At 38.1% G+C, this 18,989-nt stretch overlaps 1 protein-coding gene across 1 annotated transcript in view; it reads left to right on the top strand.

Annotated features, from left to right (window-relative positions):
• The first annotated feature begins 1,885 nt into the window (after window positions 1–1,885).
• UGGT2 (UDP-glucose glycoprotein glucosyltransferase 2) overlaps window positions 1,886–18,989 on the top strand; it is an 84,798-nt gene continuing 67,694 nt past the window's right edge. Inside the window, exons 1-5 of the mRNA XM_009072902.1 lie at window positions 1,886–1,964; window positions 10,126–10,256; window positions 11,610–11,722; window positions 16,051–16,225; window positions 18,211–18,307. Of these exons, the coding sequence (XP_009071150.1) occupies window positions 10,245–10,256; window positions 11,610–11,722; window positions 16,051–16,225; window positions 18,211–18,307 (397 nt within the window). The 5' untranslated portion in view covers window positions 1,886–1,964; window positions 10,126–10,244. The remainder of the gene's footprint in view (window positions 1,965–10,125; window positions 10,257–11,609; window positions 11,723–16,050; window positions 16,226–18,210; window positions 18,308–18,989) is intronic.

The raw sequence follows: 18,989 nt of genomic DNA, 5'->3' as shown, positions 1-18,989 counted from the left end.
CCGTGCCCGGCGGTGTCCCGGGGCAGGAGGAGGGAGGGAGCCTTTCCCTGTCGGAGGGGCATGTCCGTGTTTCTCTCTCTCTCTCTCTCTCTGAGGGTGTTAAAGTACTCCCTGGATCTGAGGCTGAGCTGTTCTCTCTCTCTGTGGTGTGGGTAGTGCTGGCGCCTCTGCCTCGCTCCGAGTGTGGTGGTTGGACCGCGTTGTGTTTAACCTACCCAGAGGTAGATGGAAAGCTGCAGGTTCGGTTGAGGAGGTGCAGTCTGCACAGTCCCTGCCTTCCACGAAGTAACAGGGTCTCTTCATCTCACCCCACTTAGTTTACACGTTAATTAAGTCATTGCAAAGTCATGAGTGAAGATGTGAAACTGCAGTAGTGATGTGTGAATTTTAAAAGGTATTGTTAACTTGTAATCCTGACCTCAGTCTGGAAAAGAGAGGGCTTGGAGTGACCTAATTGTGGCCTTCCATTACCTCAAGGGAGTCTGCAGAGAAGATGGAGAGAGATCTTTTACAAGGGCATGGAGTGACAGGACAAGGGGGAATAACTTCAGACTGAAGGAGGGCAGGTTTAGATTAGATATCAGGAATAAAATCCTTTGCTGTGAGGGTGGTGAGACACTGGCACAGCTTTCCCAGAGCTGTGGCTGCCCCATCCTTGGAAGTGTTCAAGGCCAGGTTGGATGGAGCTCTGAGCAACCTGGTCTAGTGGAAGGTGTCCCTGCCCATGGAAGGGGGATTGGAACTAGGTGATCCTTAAGTCCCTTTCAACCCAAGTCATTCTATGATTCAAAGTGGAAAGTTGAAATTTTTTCCAGTATCACATGCTTGTGGCTCCCTTGCCCACTTGGCTTAAGTTTGGATTGTTTTTAAACTTACTTGCTGCTGTTTGGAAAACTCTCATGAAAGGGAGAACTGCAAGCTTCTGTAATCAAAGGAAGGGCCAGCTTCCAAAGTAAAGATTAGAAAACAATACACTCATGCTAGCAAGTACAAGGTTTTGGCTGATGTAATGGGGAAAAAAGCAATGGAAGTTCCCTAAAGAAAAACAACAAAACTTAGAAGTGTTACCAGTAAATCAGAGAATCAAAGAACAGTTTGGGTTGGAAGGGACCTTAAAGATCACCTAGTTCCAATCTTCCTGCTATGGGCAGGGACACCTTCCACTAGACCAGGTTGCTCAGAGCCCCATCCAACCTGGCTTTGAATGCTCCAGGGATGGGGATTCCACAACTTCTCTGGGCAACCTGTTCAGTGTCTCACCACCCTCACAGTAAAGAATTTCTTGCTAATATCCAAGGTTAGTTTCCCCTCTTTAAGTTTGAAAAAAAAAGTGGGAGAATGGTACCTGTAATAAAGCAAACCTTACCTTTTATGCTTTGTAAGAATCAACCCATGTTTGAAAATGTTTCAGGGATTGACAGTCTCCCCTGCACAGCAAAGCAGATGTTGTCATTGATGAAAGCCTGTAATTTAATGAAAAACTATAATCTGACAGAATGTGTGTTCTTATTTGTATTTTAGATACTATTAAATAAAGGTTTTGTGCTGAATTGGTTTTATTTAAAACTGTCTATTGCAATACCTGTGGAAAAATGAAGTGAACATTTTGGTTTGTTTTTTTTCCTGTATCAAGAGAGTAGTCTACTTGCTTTACAGCTCTGGTTGTTGAGCTTGGATGGTAGTACTTGGTTAAAAATCTCTTCTGACTGAATTGCACCTCTGTTCAATGTTTTATGGTGCAGGAATGTTAGAAGGTCATTGAGTATATAACACTTGGTTGCTGCTGGGTATTCATTATTTTAAACAACTAAAAGATTTTTACTGTGGTACATCTTTGGGCAAAGTCAGCTTATGGACAATTCATTTTTATTTTTTGAACAGTGAATTTATTGCAGAAGAAGGTAATGAGAAGTTTTGGCAGTTCTTGGAAACTGTACGAGAACTAACAGTGTATAAGCAACAAGGTAAGTTAATAGCATGTGAGTTTTAATGTATTATCTTGCACTTTGAACATAACATATTGATGCATTCCAGTCAGGTCAGGCCTATCTCTTCCACCATTGCTTACTAGGTAGTTTACTTTCAGAATGTTGTAGTGTGTTTTCCTCTGAGATCAATATTTGTAAGGGATTTAGAAAAAAGGAAAAAGAGATGGACTCAACTGCACCTACAATACGGAACAGAAGTGTAAAGATTTAAGATACCTGCCTGCTTATGTGGCTCAGCAACAACTTATAGAATATTCAGTCTTCATGTTTTCTGTAAGATGGATGCTCACAAGGGAGAGAATCCCACCAATAACTAAAATGAGAATGGTAGCTGAAGGAAAAAATGAAGTTAATTGCCAAAATGGTTTAATACTTGTAGATGGCAGAGAAATTGTTTCCTAGCATCAATACTGATGTTCTAGAATAAATGGTTGTCACTGATAAAATAGGATTAAAAAAGCCTGGCAAGATTAGACAGAAGAATATTAAGTTGTTGGAAGTTCGGAGAGAAGAACAAAGCATAAAATCCAGCAAAAGAAGCATAAAAGCCATGCCAGAAGCTATCTTGAGGAGAGCAGTTTATAAAGAAGCATAAAAGCCATGCCAGAAGCAATCTTGAGAGCAGTTTACTAGAAATGTCCATGGTAATGAAAAATTGGGAAACCTACTGCACTTTATACCACGTTCATCAGTGTTAGACCTACTTGGTAGGCCAACAGATGAACAAGGTTAAAAAGGTTTAACACAAGGTAAGACTGTTTCATTTTGCATTAATTACTTCAGACTAATCCAGTTTCTTAGGCATGAGTCTCTACCACTGGAAGAGACTTCAGGGAAATTGAATGTTAAATTAATAGTCAAAGGCCAACAAATTGTAGAAAGATGATGCAGATAATGGCAGTGAGATGACAGAAGTGAAGTTGTATGAAAAATAGGAGGGAGAACTTGAGAAGTAACATGCTTCAACAATTTGACTGACTGAATGCAAGTAAAAAAGAGATTGTGGTGTCCATGTGAGAAACTCCATTTGAGTGGTCAGCAGTGCACAAAGCAGCCACTAGACTTAAAAGATTACTGGGAAAGGAACTGGGACTCACATGGTAAATATTTTGCTGCTTATTATCCCATGATGTGCTTTTATGTTGAGAAAAGCATGATGTTCTACTTTACTGTCTCCCTGTAATTTCCTCTATTTTCTTTAGAAAAGATAAAGTGGAAGATACACAAAGAACTGTGATTTTAATTGTGGGATATCAAGTGGGGAGGTAGAAAAAAACCCAAATTACTGTGAGCTGATGATCTTGAGGTCAAAAGTATAAACAGAACAGGAGAGAATCGCTGCGAACAGTAGGCCCAGGTGGTGAATGCTGCTCAGAGCCATTCTGTGTAAGGGCATGAGGACATGGAAAATGGAAGCAGGTGGTCAGCTGCTAATAGCATTTGTTGAGTCAAGTCCTGTAGTCTAATGCTGTTTAAGGTTTTTCTCAATGCACAGGACAGTGGCATGTGTTATACCCTCCCCAAGGTAGTGAATAGCATGAAACTGGGAGGAGAAGCTGAAGGTAGGGCTGTGTCATTAGAGGGGGCCTTGCCAGGCTGGAAAGACATGGGAAACATTGGAAGATTCAGCAAAGGCACTTTACAGATTCCCTGCATATAATAATCTCAGCAACAGTGTAAGCTTGGCTCTGACTGACTAGAAAGGTGTTTTTTTGGGAAACAAAGCTGGGGATCTTTGTGAACAGTGAGTTGCATTATGTTCTTGTGTCTGAGAAGGCAAACTACCTGACAGGCTGCAGCAGCAGGAGTGTAGCCAGCAGGTCAAGGAAAGTGTTTATTCCACTGTATGTGGCACGTGCAACACTTCTTCTGGACTTTTGGGCCCAGGCTGGGGCTCCCCTTTAAAAGAAAGACAAGACAGATGAGAGAATCCCACAGTGGTTAGAGGGCTGGAGCAGACTACTGAGGAAGGGCTGAGAGAACTGGAGTTTATTCAGCCTGAGAAGGGAGTTAAGCTTCCTAATAGAAACATATAGATAAAATGGAACCAGACGCATCCTGAAGGTACACTGCAATAGGAAAAAAGCAAAGGGCACAAGTTGAAACATGGAGATTTTGCTTTGATACTATGGAAAATGTTTGTGCCATGGGGTTGGTAAGAGCCTGGAACAGGCTGCCCCGGGAGGCTGTAGAATCTCTGTTCTTGGAGATAATCAAAGCTTTGTTGCATGAGGCCTTGAGCAACCTAATCAAGCCCTGAAATTAGATCTCTAAGTAACAGTTTGAATGAGATGACCTCCAGACATCACTTTTGACTTGAATTATTATTTCTGTTCTATGAGTGACTTAGATGCAGCTGATACTGCCTTGAGACAGAACTGGTGTGTTAGATGATGTATCAGGGGTTTTTTTTGTCAGCCATATCTTTTCTGCCTGCTTGGATATGCTTTCCAAGGAATTTGAAGCTTTAGTGACATTTATTATGATAAATTTGAAGCTTTAGTGACATTTATTATGAGTGACACAGATGTCTGTTGAAATTAGCTGTTAGGTAAATACCTTCTTCATCTGGATAAACTGGATGGAAAGTAAATTACCTGTAGGATGATCTCAATGACCTATTTTGCCAATGAAGTGTTAAATGTTGGAACATTGTAACTGTACTAAAGTATTACTTGAAGCATATTGAGCAATGGATGTATATATTTACCATTATTGCCAACAAACTCCTATGTTTATAAAGCAGAAAAATTTAAAGTCCTGGCACCAAGTGGCTTTCTTAAAAGTCAGTTCATAGGTTGGGGTAGTCTTATGCAAGCAAACCAGTGCCCTTCATGGACAGGATACAAAGGAAGATCTCAGTTTTAGAGGAAAACAAAGTGGTTACTTATAACAAAATCATATCAATATTGATTTTTCCAACTTAGGAGTGTCTTGCTGAAGTCAACACACAAATTATGAGATGGAAATGTTATGAGTGTCATATTTATCCAGCAATAGTTAAGTCACTTTCAGTAGGGAAGCCTGCATTAGATGTCTACAATACAATAGTCAGCTCGAGTGGAGAATGCTGGTACTGCAGTACTGGAGTGGCACAGTTAACTGAGAGGTGTGTAATAGTTCACCTCTGAGGAGAAGTTGGTTCTCTGGATGGTGTGGAATGGGCTCTGTCTTAGTTGTTATGCAAAAAACATACAGGACACATTGGTGTAGAGGCATGTTCATGCTGCATTAAAACTGAAGTAAGAATTACTACTTGAACAAATTAAAGAGTCTGGTTTAAAGGATTGGTTTGGGTGATTGACTTTTCAGTTTTTCTCTGGGTGATATCAGGAGTAGGTGAAATGGATAAGCAGGAAATAAAAGTTTGTGTTTTAAATAGAAACATCTCAGAATGTAAAGAATTATTGGATTTAGAGCTGAAAATCTGGGTTTATAAAAGAATTGTATGGTTGATTTGTATCCCAGTGTACTGCTGAATATTTCAGAAGAGTCCTGAAAATCTGGGTTTATAAAAGAATTGGATGGTTGATTTGTATCCCAATGTACTACTGAATATTTCAGAAGAGTTATGAAGTATTAAAGCTAAAAGGCAACTTAAAAAGTCAAATATGTTAACTTTTTTTTTCTTTTACATCATCCCTTGGATAACTTTCAATCCTTTTTTATCAGTTCTCAGAACTTGTTTTAAATTTAGAATAATCAAATCAACATCTGATTTTAATTTTCTCACTTAAAACATTCAGCCTTAGCAAATTAGGTCTATTAATAGTCTTTAGATATGATATATGTAGCAATTTAACAGATTTGGGATAGGAGTTATGCACATGGGATTTGGTAAACTATTCTGGTGATGTATTTGGTCATTTCAACATTTTTTTTTAAGTCTGAACTCAAATCAACTTGGGTGTCATTTTGATTATATACTAAGGAAAACATTAAAAAGTTAGTGATGGCATAGACTATATTAAATTAGAATGAGGTCTTCAGGTAGCATGGACAACATGGTTTATGTCTACTTAATATGCAACAGACTTCCTACCAGGCCTGTGAAATCTTTGGCAATGCAGGTGATGCTATTTTGGGCTTCAGGTATGTTGTAAAGAAATCAAAGCTGCAAAAATTTCATACTAAAACCAGCAGTTATAAACCACCAAAGATTGCATTTTAAACTTGCTGCTGCTTTTATATCTCTAAAGGTTAATTTATGAGCACAGAGTGAAGGTAAGTAGCCAGTTCCCTGCCGACTAATTATCACTTGAGTGTTTACTGTTTTCCCAAGTGCTTCAGTTTATATATTAAATTTTCAGCAGCCTCATAAATATATATTAAAAACCAAAACAAAACTAACACACAAACAAATTTTCTCGAGGGAAACTATTTTCTCTGAAAAAAAGTAACAGTATATTACATATAAACAACAATCATGCAAATGATTTGTTGCAATGTAGAAGACTACACATTATTCACAACTAAATTAGAGAAGTATTTTTATGTGTGCATCAACCTGAAAGAGTCAAGAGGAGCCAGTTTCACAAGCATGGCACTTGTATAACAATAATGCAATAAAATACAGTATTCCCTCTCCACTGGCATCTTGTTTGAATGTGGTATACATTTGACTGGCTAGTGATTGCTTGGATTGCCATTACCTGGCATCTCTAATTCCCCATCTGCTCTATAGACACAGATACATCTATGCAGTTGGAACAATCCCCATATTTCCATTCCTCAAAGTAAGGATTCCAGCACTCTGTGTTCTCCTAATTAATTACACCCTTATGTTTACTCTCCCAACCTCCTGTGCCTCAGTACCTTGAATACTCTTGGGGCTCACCAACATATATTCAGTTTAATTTTGTGCTCTGTGTGCATGAGGTCTGAGGAGCCATGATATAAACCTTTCTTTCCATTTGAGACCACCCTGGTTGCTCTTCTAAATTATTTTTAACCTATCTGTGATGTAATGTATTGCTGTAGATCGTGGATAGTAGATGTCAGTGCTTAAATGTGAGTCTGCTTAGCTAGCTGTTCCGTTCTTGCTGTACTCAATCTAATCAATTTGTCTACAGGGGTTGAGAGCTATTTGCCTGACATATTAAGGCATCTTTAGAGTGAGCTAAATAGGCTTTCAGGTTTTGTTGGCTGCTAGGCTATATTTCTCATGGCTGGAATGCAAGTTTATAGATACGTAGCTCATACATGTGCATTCAGATGTCTGAACTCTGGAGCTGTATCCTATTAATGGGATCTCTTATTTTTAAATCCACTTGATTAATGATTTGGTGGTAATATGCTATCATGCAGCATTTTATAACCAGAAAAATCCAGTTCTTCATGATGCCCTCTAACATCCTAAGAAATTTATTATGACTTCTACTCTTTGGCATGGAGTGCAGTGTTAAAATATGCCTGAAGGGCAAGTAGTTACCAAGTTTAAAGGATCCAATACTATCTGAAAATAATTTGCAAAATTGAAACCATAGTTCTGTATGTAATAAACTTTAAAAAATGCTTCTGCATTGGGTGGATTGTGTAGCAATTGATGAGGATTAATTTATCTCACTGAAGTTTAAAGTACAGTTGTATTCTGAATGGAGCCAGCAGTGCTAATAGATATTGAAGTAGTAGGGGTGGGTGCATGATTTGATAAATGTATCCTTGTCAATGTTTTACTATCATTTTTGAAGGCACATGCTATCTTGGGAAGACACAAACTATCTTCTTGCTTTCTGTTTGCTTATTAAAATCATGATTGTCATCATTATCTTCCAGAGAAAAAATGTCATCTCTTTTAAATGCAGCAGTGAGAGCACAGCTGGAATTTGTAAGCCAAAGAATTGAAAGGCTTGTGGTAAAAATACTTTATTGCGGCAGTATCTTTGGAATTGTGTTTTTAATAGCTCTTCCTTGTCTTCAATAGGATGTTGTTTGGGGCTGAGTGGAGAGGCAGAATTTTCAGATTCAATTTTTTTTTTTTTGTGGAGGTAATTTGAAGAAAATTTGAAAATACAGTTATTGAAAAAGCATTTCAATCTGGAAGTACTTGTACTTCCAAATATTTACATTCACTGCTTGGGACATGTGAAGCCAAATTTATCTCATTGAGAATCATTATGGTTGGAAAAGACCTCCAAGATCGAGCCCAACCTTTGACTGAACATCACTTTGTCAGCTAAACCATAGCACTAAGTGCCACGTCCAGTCATTTCCTGAACACCTCCAGGGACAGTGACTCCACCACCTCCCTGGACAGCTCATTTCAATGTCTAACAACCCTTTCAGTGAAGAAATTCTTCCTGATGTCCAACCTGAGCCTCCCCTGGTGCAGCTTGAGGCCATTTCCTCTGGTCCTGTTGCTAGGTCCTTGGAATAGGAGACAGTGCCCCACCTTCCTACAACCCCCTTTCAGGTAGTCATAGAGAGTGATAAGGTCTCCCCTGAGGCTGCTTTTCTCTAGGTTAAATATCCCCAGCTCCCTCAGCTGCTTCTCAGGTGACTTGTGCTCCAGCCCCTTCACCAGCTCCATTGCCTGTGTGTAGGTATAGGAAGCATAGAAGAGGTGGGGGTTTTGTCCATTGAATTTAATGTAAGATACTAACAATTCATTATGGTTTAACTCCAGCCAGCAACTAAGTGCTACGTGTCCACTCTGTCTCCCCTCAGTGGGATGAGGAAGGGAGTTGGAAAAAGGTAAAAGCTGTGGGTTGGGATAAGAATGGTTTAATAATAGAAATAAAATAAATTAGAAGAAGAATAATGGGGGGGCTGTGGGTTGGGATAAGAATGGTTTAAGAATAGAAATAAAGTAAATTAGAAGAAGAATAATGGGGGAAAAAAAAGAATAAAACTTAAGGCAAGTGATGCACAATACAGTTCCCTATCCAGTGACCAATGCCAGTCCCTGAGGAGCAATTGGCCACTCCTGGCGAACTCCCTCCAGTTTATATACGAAGTACAATCTTCTGTGGTACAGAATGGCCCTTTGGCCAGTTTGGGTCAGCCTCTCTTGCCAGTGCTTCCTCCCAGCTTCTTGTGCCCCTCCTCACTGGCACAGCATGGGAAACTGAAAAGTCCTTGACCTAGGGTAGGCACTTCTTCAGCCACACCTAAAACATCAGGGTATTATCAGCCTTAGTCTCATACTAAGTCCAAAACAGCACTGTACCACCTACTAGCAAGAAAAGTAACTCTATCCCAACTGAATCTAAGACATCATATAGAATTTAGGGGAGGGAGCTTTCTGGAAATGGAGAGTATATGCTTTTGTAATCTTAGGTATTTTTTCCCTAGTGAATTACAGCCAACACCACCTTTCTAAATAATGAGTTTTAAGAAGGAGAAGGCAGAAAGGGGAGCCTGGAGGCTTTAAGAACAAAAGATGATTTTTTACAAGCATGACAGGGTTGTAAAGAGGAAAATGATAGGATAGGTGCTTAGATATGAAAACTGAATATGCCTCTGGAATAAGCAATTAAGGTTAATTATTTTCAGCCAGTGTTCTGTATTATCACTTCTGTCATCCCCAGACACAATCCACCTACCTTCTTTTTCGGAGTCCTAAATTTGGCCTTGAAAATAGAAGATATGCAGGGAGTGGGGAAGCCACTTAACATACTACATCCATTCTCATACTTTTGTTTATCATGTATTTTTAAGGAAGAAATAGGCTATGTGAGAATAGCCCAAAGAATGTCACTACAAGATTTTTATTTGTGTCATGGTTGGAGTGTTTCAAGGCTAAATGTGAGGAAATTATTTGTAAACTAACTTGTTGGTTGAAAGTAAGTAACCTTGAATGTTTGTGCTAAAAGGCTAGCATCAGCTGGCAAAGAGAAACAAAGGAATAAACTCCTCAAGACTTTGCATATGGGTCTTCAGAGAGACATTATTGTCTTAAGCAGGTTTTTATATGGCTGAAAATAATTTAGATATTAACTAGCACTGTTGAGCTCTCTTTTGTTGCATTGAGGTTGTATTAGGCTTTTGGATTGGTAGTAAAGGAAACAAGTTATCAGTGGACAGCATTCAGCACTTCTGAACTGCCAACATTCGCCTGTTATGTAGTGCAGGTAGATATGGCACATCGTCTATGGATAAATACTGAAAGTTTGACTCTTTTTTTTTTCTTCAACAGATTCAGAGCATTCCTATTACAATTTAATCCTGAAGAAAGCAGGACAATTTTTATCCAATTTGCAAATCAATCTGTTGAAGTTTGCCCTTTCCATACGAGCTTATTCTCCGAATGTTCAGATGTTTCAGCAGGTGACTATTTCATCTAACATGTTTGGTACATGATTAAATGTGGTGTTTTGGTACAGAGTAAAGACTGTTCATTATCACAGTTTGGTAAAATATATGCCAATATTATTTGGAATCAAACATGATAGATAACCAGCCTTATGGGCTGGTTATATTGCCAGGAACAAATGCTCATGTTCAGTTGTATGAATAGCATTGTTTTCAGGGTAAAGTTTTTTGCAATTGTTCATTTTTTAAGGCTCAGGTTGTGGGGACTTTTGCATAGCTTTAAATAATTCCATGGGTATTCTGACACTCCTAAATTAGGAAATTTCCTGTAACTTCAAGTAATTTATGTATGTTATTTTGTGAATTCCTCATCTCTTAGTTGAAAAGTTGAAAAATAGAATAAACAAATACCTGCTTTACTAATGAAAAGATGGGAGGACATAAATTCACTGTGCCTCTAAGCCTAAAACTGATCCACCTCCTTTTACCAGTGCCACCTTCAAGATAAAGTGAGAAATCTTTGTTTCTGAAAGGTAATAAGCTGTAATAAGTGAGAAATCTTTGTTTCTGAAAGGTAATAAGCTGTAAGCTGTTAGCGTTTTTGCAGGTGTTCTCTGGAGGAATATCATCATCTTAGGCTCATGTCTTTTCACTTACCTTCGGTTTGTGAATCCAAAGTCAGTGACATGCAGTCATATGATTCCCACTTTACATGGGAATTGCTGAATAGAGGTTAAAAAAAGGCAGAGCATGGGAAAGAGTTGTTTCTGAAAGGTAATAAGCTGTAAGCTGTTAGCGTTTTTGCAGGTGTTCTCTGGAGGAATATCATCATCTTAGGCTCATGTCTTTTCACTTACCTTCGGTTTGTGAATCCAAAGTCAGTGACATGCAGTCATATGATTCCCACTTTACATGGGAATTGCTGAATAGAGGTTAAAAAAAGGCAGAGCATGGGAAAGAGGGAGAACCAAAAACTGTCATTAATTGTTTGGGATTATTGATTTAGAAGTCTAATCTTTGTACATTAACATGATTGCTGATAGCAACTAAAATTAAAAATATCTCAGAGTACAGGCTGTGATTTCAGCTTGTGGAGGAGATTTCTCAGCCCTGCCTTTACAGAACAGAAATGGACCTGCATTTTCTGGACTATGACTGCATTTGATAGACTACATCTCACAAAGGTTATAAGGTCTTGATCTTCTAATAGTTTCCTTTTTTTTCCCCCCACATGTACCCAGTTTTGAATGGGCCTAATTAGAAACACAACTTAATGGCAGCTGTTGAGTTATTTTAATCAAAGGGATGTGAGTTTAAGTTGAAGTGCAATCAAAGCATTCTGGTTGAGTATAATTGTTGAAATATTAGATTGCAGCTGATGAACCTCCACCAGAAGGCTGCAGTGCATTTGTGGTTATCCATGAGAAGCACACCTGTAAGACTAATGAAATAAAAAAGCTTCTGAAGAAGGCTACTAAGAGGTAAATGTAATGATCTGTTTTAAGAGGAAAAATAGATTGCTAAAGAGGAAAATGTATTATTGCATGTAAAGTTGTAGTACCTTAAAATTTTATGCTCTTTTTATTTGATAATGCCAAGCCCATAAATCCCTGTTTACTGGCTGTTTAAAGACATACCCTTTTAAAGTATATGTTATTTTAAAAGAGTTACTTTGGATTTTAATTTTTTTAAACACTTAATGTTATGAGACTTCATCAAATATGACTCAAAGTAGCGTTTTAAAATAGCATTGTAGAGCTTTGCTTCTCGAGTAACAGATAATTTCATATTCTTCCTTTTTCTTTACATGCCATAGTAAAGTTTAGGTTACAGGGTATGTTCTGTACAAACTTAGGATACATCTGAGACAGTATTGTGCTGACAGACCTTTCTCTGTGGTCAGTGCTTCTGTGCGTGAGATTTTCTGGATTGCAGGGGCTTGGCACAGGAATGGAAGAGGAGTCTACCTCAGCTGCTATAACCTTTCCTTACCTTATTCTAGACTTTGCAACTAACAAGACTTTCTGCAGCCCTTGTCCTGTGCTAACTAGCATCAGTCCAGAATTTGTTTTGCCTGTGAAGTAAATTATGTAGAACCTAACAAAATAACAGTAACAAAATAATGAAAGCAAAATTTTTAATCTCTGTAAAAAAAAATAATTTGTGGGTTTTTTCAAGACCTGTGTGTAATTTTTTATTTGGTTGATTTATTAGGGTATATTTCTTGAAATTTGCTTTCTGTCAAATATGAATTGTGGGGAAAAAACCTGAAAATATATAAATTTGTCTCCTGGGTTGGTTGCTTCTGAAAACAACTGTGTGTTCCACATGTGTGATTTATGGTATATTCTAAGTCCACTGATACTATTACAACCTCCTAAATCTTTGTCTTTTTCTTATTCAGTAGTCAAGGTTTTTGCAAAAAAAGTTCACTGTATAGTTTACAATGTCCCATTTTTAACTGTTAGGTTCTGCTAGCAAATGTCTCTTACTTTCTTAGATAAAAGCCAAAACACAGTATAAATAATTTTAAATGCTGTTAAATTCTTCTGGTCATATATTGTCATCATGGGACCTTGATCTTGTATTGCAATGTCTGTATAGATTCTTCTTTAAAGCAGATAACTGGATTCAGCACATTCTCCTTTCTGGAGATACTGTTCTCAAATTTACAACGTTTTGGAAAATTGCATTCCTAAACAATAGATTCCTGAAGTGTTCAGAACTGTCAGAATTAGACCTCTAGAAATCTTCAGCTTTAAGAACTTGCAACAAAGCTGAAGTTCTTTTTAATAAATTGGTTTTGTATTTTCAGTAGTTTTGCATGCGCCATGTTACAGCCTTCAGAGGACAGGGACAAAATCTTGATAAATTTCCTCTCTTCCTCACCCCAAAAGTAGTTGTCACTCAAATATTTAGAGTTCCTGGAGGTAGACGTTGAGAAAACCATGTTCAGGTAATTGTTTTTGCTGTTATTTCCAGTTGTTCTCTGAGTAGCAAGTGCTTTTCACTAGTGCAGATGTTTAGCCTAGGTGGTATAGATAGGGCTGTGCTCCTGTTCTTTCATTTCTGTATGGTGGACAAATGGTACATGGGACAGTGTGCCATCTTGCCATTGGTTCCTCTAAACCAGTCGTTCTTTTTCTCCATCCTTTAAGAAAAGAGATCTTTTTGTTTTATTGATTCCTTTCTTATTGCAGACTATTTCCCCTTGTGTTTCATTTTGCACTGGAACAGGCTTCCCACGGAAGTTGTCACAGCACCAAGCCTGACAGAGTTTAAGAAGCATTTGAACAAAGCTGTCAGGCACGTGGTGTGATTCTTGGGGATGTCCTTTGCAGGGCCAAGAGTTGGACTTGATGATCCTCTTGGGTCCCTTCCAACTCTGAATATTCTGTGATTATGTGATTTTCTGTCTGTCATGACTCTTCCACTTACACTAGGCCAATTTAAGCTGTGCTTTCATTTGTGTCTTAAAGTTCCCCATGTTTGGATGGGGACACTAGAAATGTTTTAATTTTAGGGATGGATGGCTTCAAATCTTACTGGAAGAGAAAGAAGAGGCTGCAGCAGTACATTGTGTGAATCCATCCAACCTGAGCTCCAGCAAGTCTCAGGTTCTTTGGACTCAGGAGATTCCCAAGTGTTCTGCTAGTCAAGATCAAGGTTTTGCTTCATCCAGTCCTTTATACAGCAGCTACTGTGATTTTGCCTGCTGCACTTTCAGCCATGTTGCAATGGACTGCACGGTACTGTTTGGGAGTATTGTGTGTGGAGGTACAGGGAGCTACTCAGGGACTCTGGATGTGTCCAAGGACACATGTGGTTAAGTGGTTGGAATTGCTTATCTTGCTAACTGTCCAAAACACAACACTAAGATTTCTGAGGCTGTTGCTACCAAGAGCAGAAACATTAAATGGAGTCACATTTTGCTCAAAACAATCAGTGCCTTAGGTTTGTCAGTACATGTGTCTGTTGTCTTCTAGCAAATTCCTTTTGCATCCTGTCCTGGCAACTGTCTAGGCAAGCATATAGCTGCCTGTACTATGCTAGTAACTGATTAGCAAGTGCTGAACTCCGTATCCATGTAATTTTTTTAATCTTTTTTTTTTTGTCTGCCCAGCTGTTCTTCCTTGCCTTTCAGGCAGCCTTATTATGAGAATCTCTTATGGCAGGAAATTAATTAGCTTTCAGTTCTAAGTGCAAGAGAATCAATTCCTTCTCACTACTATTCAGTGTTGAAGAGAAACAGAACAGAGGCTTATCTTGGATTCACAAGGGCTGAACACTCTAATTCTTCAGTCCAAGGTCATTAGGATAGCTCTATGCAGTGTTATTTCACTGCAGCACTTAATTTTTTAGTGAAGCGTGTTCATTATAAAATGGAATGCTTCCTTTGAGACTGTCAGTGTTCAAGAAAGTCATGGCAGCAATTGGTAACCACCTTAGCTAAGGCTATCCCTATACATGACTTCTCTGGATATGAGAAGGAAGTTGCACAAGTTACATTCCATATGTATGATTTCATTGGGACAAATCTAGATCAGTTCTTGAGCAGAGCTTATTCATTCAAGAATTGTTTCAGACTCCCTGATGACACCTACCTGGTCTGCCTCATGCTGTGACAGTGGTGGGAGAGCTTGCCTGATGTTTCTGTGACATATGGCTACATGCACCCAAGCTAGTTCTCAAACTAGGCCTCTCCTTTTTTATTTCTGCTTTACAAATGTGGTCATTGGTTGCATATTGACCAAGCTTACTTAGAGTGTTGATGTTAAGACCCTGAACAACCTGATAGAAATTGTCCCTGCTTTTAGTGAGGGTTCTGTGCAGATTACCTCCAAAGGCTTTTTGCAATATAGAAATTGTCCCTGCTTTTAGTGAGGGCTCTGTGCAGATTACCTCCAAAGGCTGTTTGCAGTGTAAATTACTCTGTGATTTTTATATTGAATATATTCCTACGATTTGCATCACAGAAACTGTGGCATGTGGAGTTCTGTGCATCCCTTTCTGGTATGGCTCTTCCAACAAGTGTCTACTGCATACATTTCTGTAGTGCATGTTGGATTAGAGTTTCCTGACTTGTCTTGGAGAAGTTTGGAGGGAATTTACTGGTGTTTCAAATGTGGCTATGCAAAGACAACTTTGAAAAGGAAGTGTGCTCTTCAATTAGCACCTGAGTGTATTACTCAATCATATCCTCTGTTGCTTCTCCATCTTTCCCAGGTTTTATTCAGAAGATGTTTTTAGTCATCTACAGAATCATTGCAGTGTAATTTTCTAGTCATTTCAATGAGGAGGGTAGGTAGGCAATGTTTGCCAAATTAGCAAAATCATCAGAGCTTGATGGTTTTAAAGGAGTTCAACCCCATTTAGTTTCCATGTGTTAGCAGCTTTCTCACAAAACTTCACCGAATACACCTCTGCTACTCTGTTACTCACTGATTGCTCTGTATCTCTGATAGGTGTAACACATCATTGACATAAAAAGATTCAAGCTGTTACTGGTTGTTGCACAAAATTTCCCAAGTGCTATTCTTTTCATTTACTTTGTGTTGTGATTGGATAAAATGTTTCACAATTATTTATGGTTGATGCTGATTTTTCAGTTTCTTGTACTTTAATTTGTGAATTTGGTGTTCTATGTTCGTTTGTGAGCAATCATGACTGTTGTGATGATTTTAACATGGCTTGTATATTTGTAGCATGTGAGCCTTTACTAGTTTTTGAGTTATGAAGTAGAAAATCTGACACTGTCTTAATTTATCTTCTGACTATACAATATCACAATTACTTGTTTTAAAAACAGATCCAGGCCATATCTTTTTAAGGGAGATCATAAATTCCCAACTCTCAAAGAAGATGGCCCAGTGGTTATTCTGTATGCAGAAATGGGTACAAAAGACTTTGTCAAATTCCACAAGATTTTATCTGAGAAGGCACAGAAAGAGGAAATTGTTTATGTTCTCCGGCACTATGTTCAGGTATGCAATTCAAATCAACACTGCTTCAGTAAACTGTTAGTATTCTGTCTCTGTTTTGCTTGCTTTTTGACAAAACATTTTCTGCATTTATTTTTGCATTTGCATAAATCATGTGCAATATCTATTCTAATTTGAAAACTTTCTAGGTGAAGTGATTCACCTAATACCAACTTTGAACCTGGGCAAGCATGATAATGTCATCTAATCCTGCATGCAAGCACTGTTTGCATCACTGATTGATCTTGAAATACCTTTTTTTGGCTGTATGTCTGGATTTTGTACATTGTGCAAAGGTCATGGGTGAATCTTGGTGCAGAAGACTGAACATATTAGTAACAACAATTAGAGAAATGGAAAGTAGAAGAGAAAATAAAATTAACTATATTTTATACATTCTCAATATATTTCCACATGTTCATTGTAGTACAGCAGCATGAGCTGTCACAGTCAACATCACTGACAGTTGTCCAGTGTCTGTGTTCCACAGTGCCAGTATTTCAAACATAATGTTTCTGAATGCTTTTCTTAACTTCCTCTTCTCCCTGAAACAAAACAAGACAAATACTAGTACATGAAACTGAATTGTCCCCAGTTTTGGTTACTGGAAGATTTTTTGTAATTTATATTCAAAGAACAGCTCTTAAATAGTGTGACTAATAGGAGAATAATCTGATGGAGTGAGAGGTTGCTGTGATTTATGTAGACCAGATGTTTCAGGGAGATGAGATCCATAGTTTGCAGATGACTTTGAGTTGTTTGCTCACAGTTAATGAAATAGTGAATTTGAGGAAACCAGTCTGAAATTCTAAGTTGTGTAGGGTATAGTTTTTACTGAACTTTATTCTTTTATGCTCTTTTATTTTAATTAAATGCCTACTTGCATGTTAAATGTCTCCTTACTCTGCCTGGCTTATGCACCTCAGTCCCCCCAACCACGTGTTGTCTTCCTGCCTGCACTTTTTCTCTCTCCAGACCTCTCTTCCCTTTTCTTCCTTGCTCACAACCTCCATTTTTACTCTTTGGTTCCCACTGAGATGGATTCTCCCTCCTTTTTTGCATTAAATGCCAGAAGAGGGAGCATTAAGAACAGAAGAGGTACATCTTTCCACTGTCTTTTTCTTTGTTGCCATTATCACTGCTACTGCTTAGAGAGGGCAGTGCTCTCTTTGCTTAGAGGAGAGAGACACCCTCCAGCCCTGCTGAGTTTTCACCTGTGGGCTTGAGGATTCTCAGTACGTGATGATTCTTAGAAATTGCAAGCTAAAGCTTAAAGGCTTTCAAGAAATTGCTGCTGTGCATGTGCAAATTGCATTTTGGAAAGGGGATTTTCACACGTTTGGGGCAAATTAAGGCATGTATTCAGAAGTAATTATGCTCTCTGTAATTACACTATTGAATGTTAAACTTCCACTCCAAAGTTAGAAGCACTTGTTTGTTTTTAATAAGTGGCAACCTGTTTTTAGCAGTGATACTTTAAGACATTTTCTTAATCCTCTTTGCAGAAAGTGATTAACTGTTTTATCAAATTTTTTTTCAAGAATCAGTCTAATGCAAAAATAAAGAATTTCCTCCTAATGTGCTGAAAGTCTGTCAACATTATGAAGAAATTAATAGCACTTTGAAATGTGAATTCTGAGGCATCAGTAACTGCACAGGATGCTATGAGCTCTGCCTGTTCTAGTCCTTCTCTTAATAATATGTAAAGGGACTACAGTTTTGACACAGCCTTTCTGTGATCTGCAGGAGATGAAGGAGGTTCTCACCTTCTGTTACAGGCCTCAGTCAGCAATCAGTATACCTCATGCTTTGAACTGAAAGGCGAATTTAAGTTAAAACTGTCGTAACATTTCAAAGTTACATTATTAGACATAGTTAAGCTCCTATAGGTACAACATTTCAAAGTTACATTATTAGACATTGTTAAGCTCCTACAGGTAAAGGATTTTGAGTTATATTTTTTCTTGTCTTAAAATAATATCAAACAGAAACCAAGTTCCAGGAAAATGTATTTATCTGGATATGGTGTGGAACTTGCAATAAAGAGCACAGAATATAAAGCAGTAGATGACACACAGGTTAAAGGTAAGTGCTTTTTGAAATTTATTTATTATATCTCCTTGGAGATACTATTGAAATGTGTTACAATCTTCACTTTGTTCAGTCTTCAGTCAGTAATGTTTTGAAGGTTATGATTCATGGCTTTGTACAGAAGGAAATCTCAGGCATTAGGAACTAAGACATCAAAATATCTGAGAGCATTTGTAAAGATCTGTGCTTAGGATATAGTTCATTATGTAACTTCTAATTGTTGTTTTCTGTGGCTCATCAAAATATAACCCTTTCTTCTTCCTTTCAGTAAGTTTGTTTAACCCTTGTTCTTCAATTACTTTTAGTTTGTTGACATCTCTAATATGCTAATGCTACAGTATCTACACATTAGTGTTTCAGGGGTGAGGGGGGGGTTTATTTCTTAATTTATGTGGAAATACTTTCACAATCTTCTGCAGGAAAGATGTGATGTATCATAGAACTGGGACCAGTGTATGTTACTGTGTTGAAATGAGACATTAAGACCACAGAAAGTGGCAGCTATAGTCTGCTGACACAGAGGAATTACTTTGTGTGGACATGTACAAGGTAGAAAGAAAGTTATTTAACTCTCTTTGGTAAGACTAAGGTTTAGTAACTTTTGAGCTGCATCAAAAAATAGTTTAATTTTTTTAAAGGGAAAGAAACCGATCTCTGACTTAGATCAAATGCTAGC

Source organism: Acanthisitta chloris, unplaced genomic scaffold (assembly GCF_000695815.1).
Source record: "Acanthisitta chloris isolate BGI_N310 unplaced genomic scaffold, ASM69581v1 scaffold384, whole genome shotgun sequence".
NCBI lineage: Eukaryota > Metazoa > Chordata > Aves > Passeriformes > Acanthisittidae > Acanthisitta > Acanthisitta chloris.
This window is presented reverse-complemented; position numbering and strand designations above follow the sequence as displayed.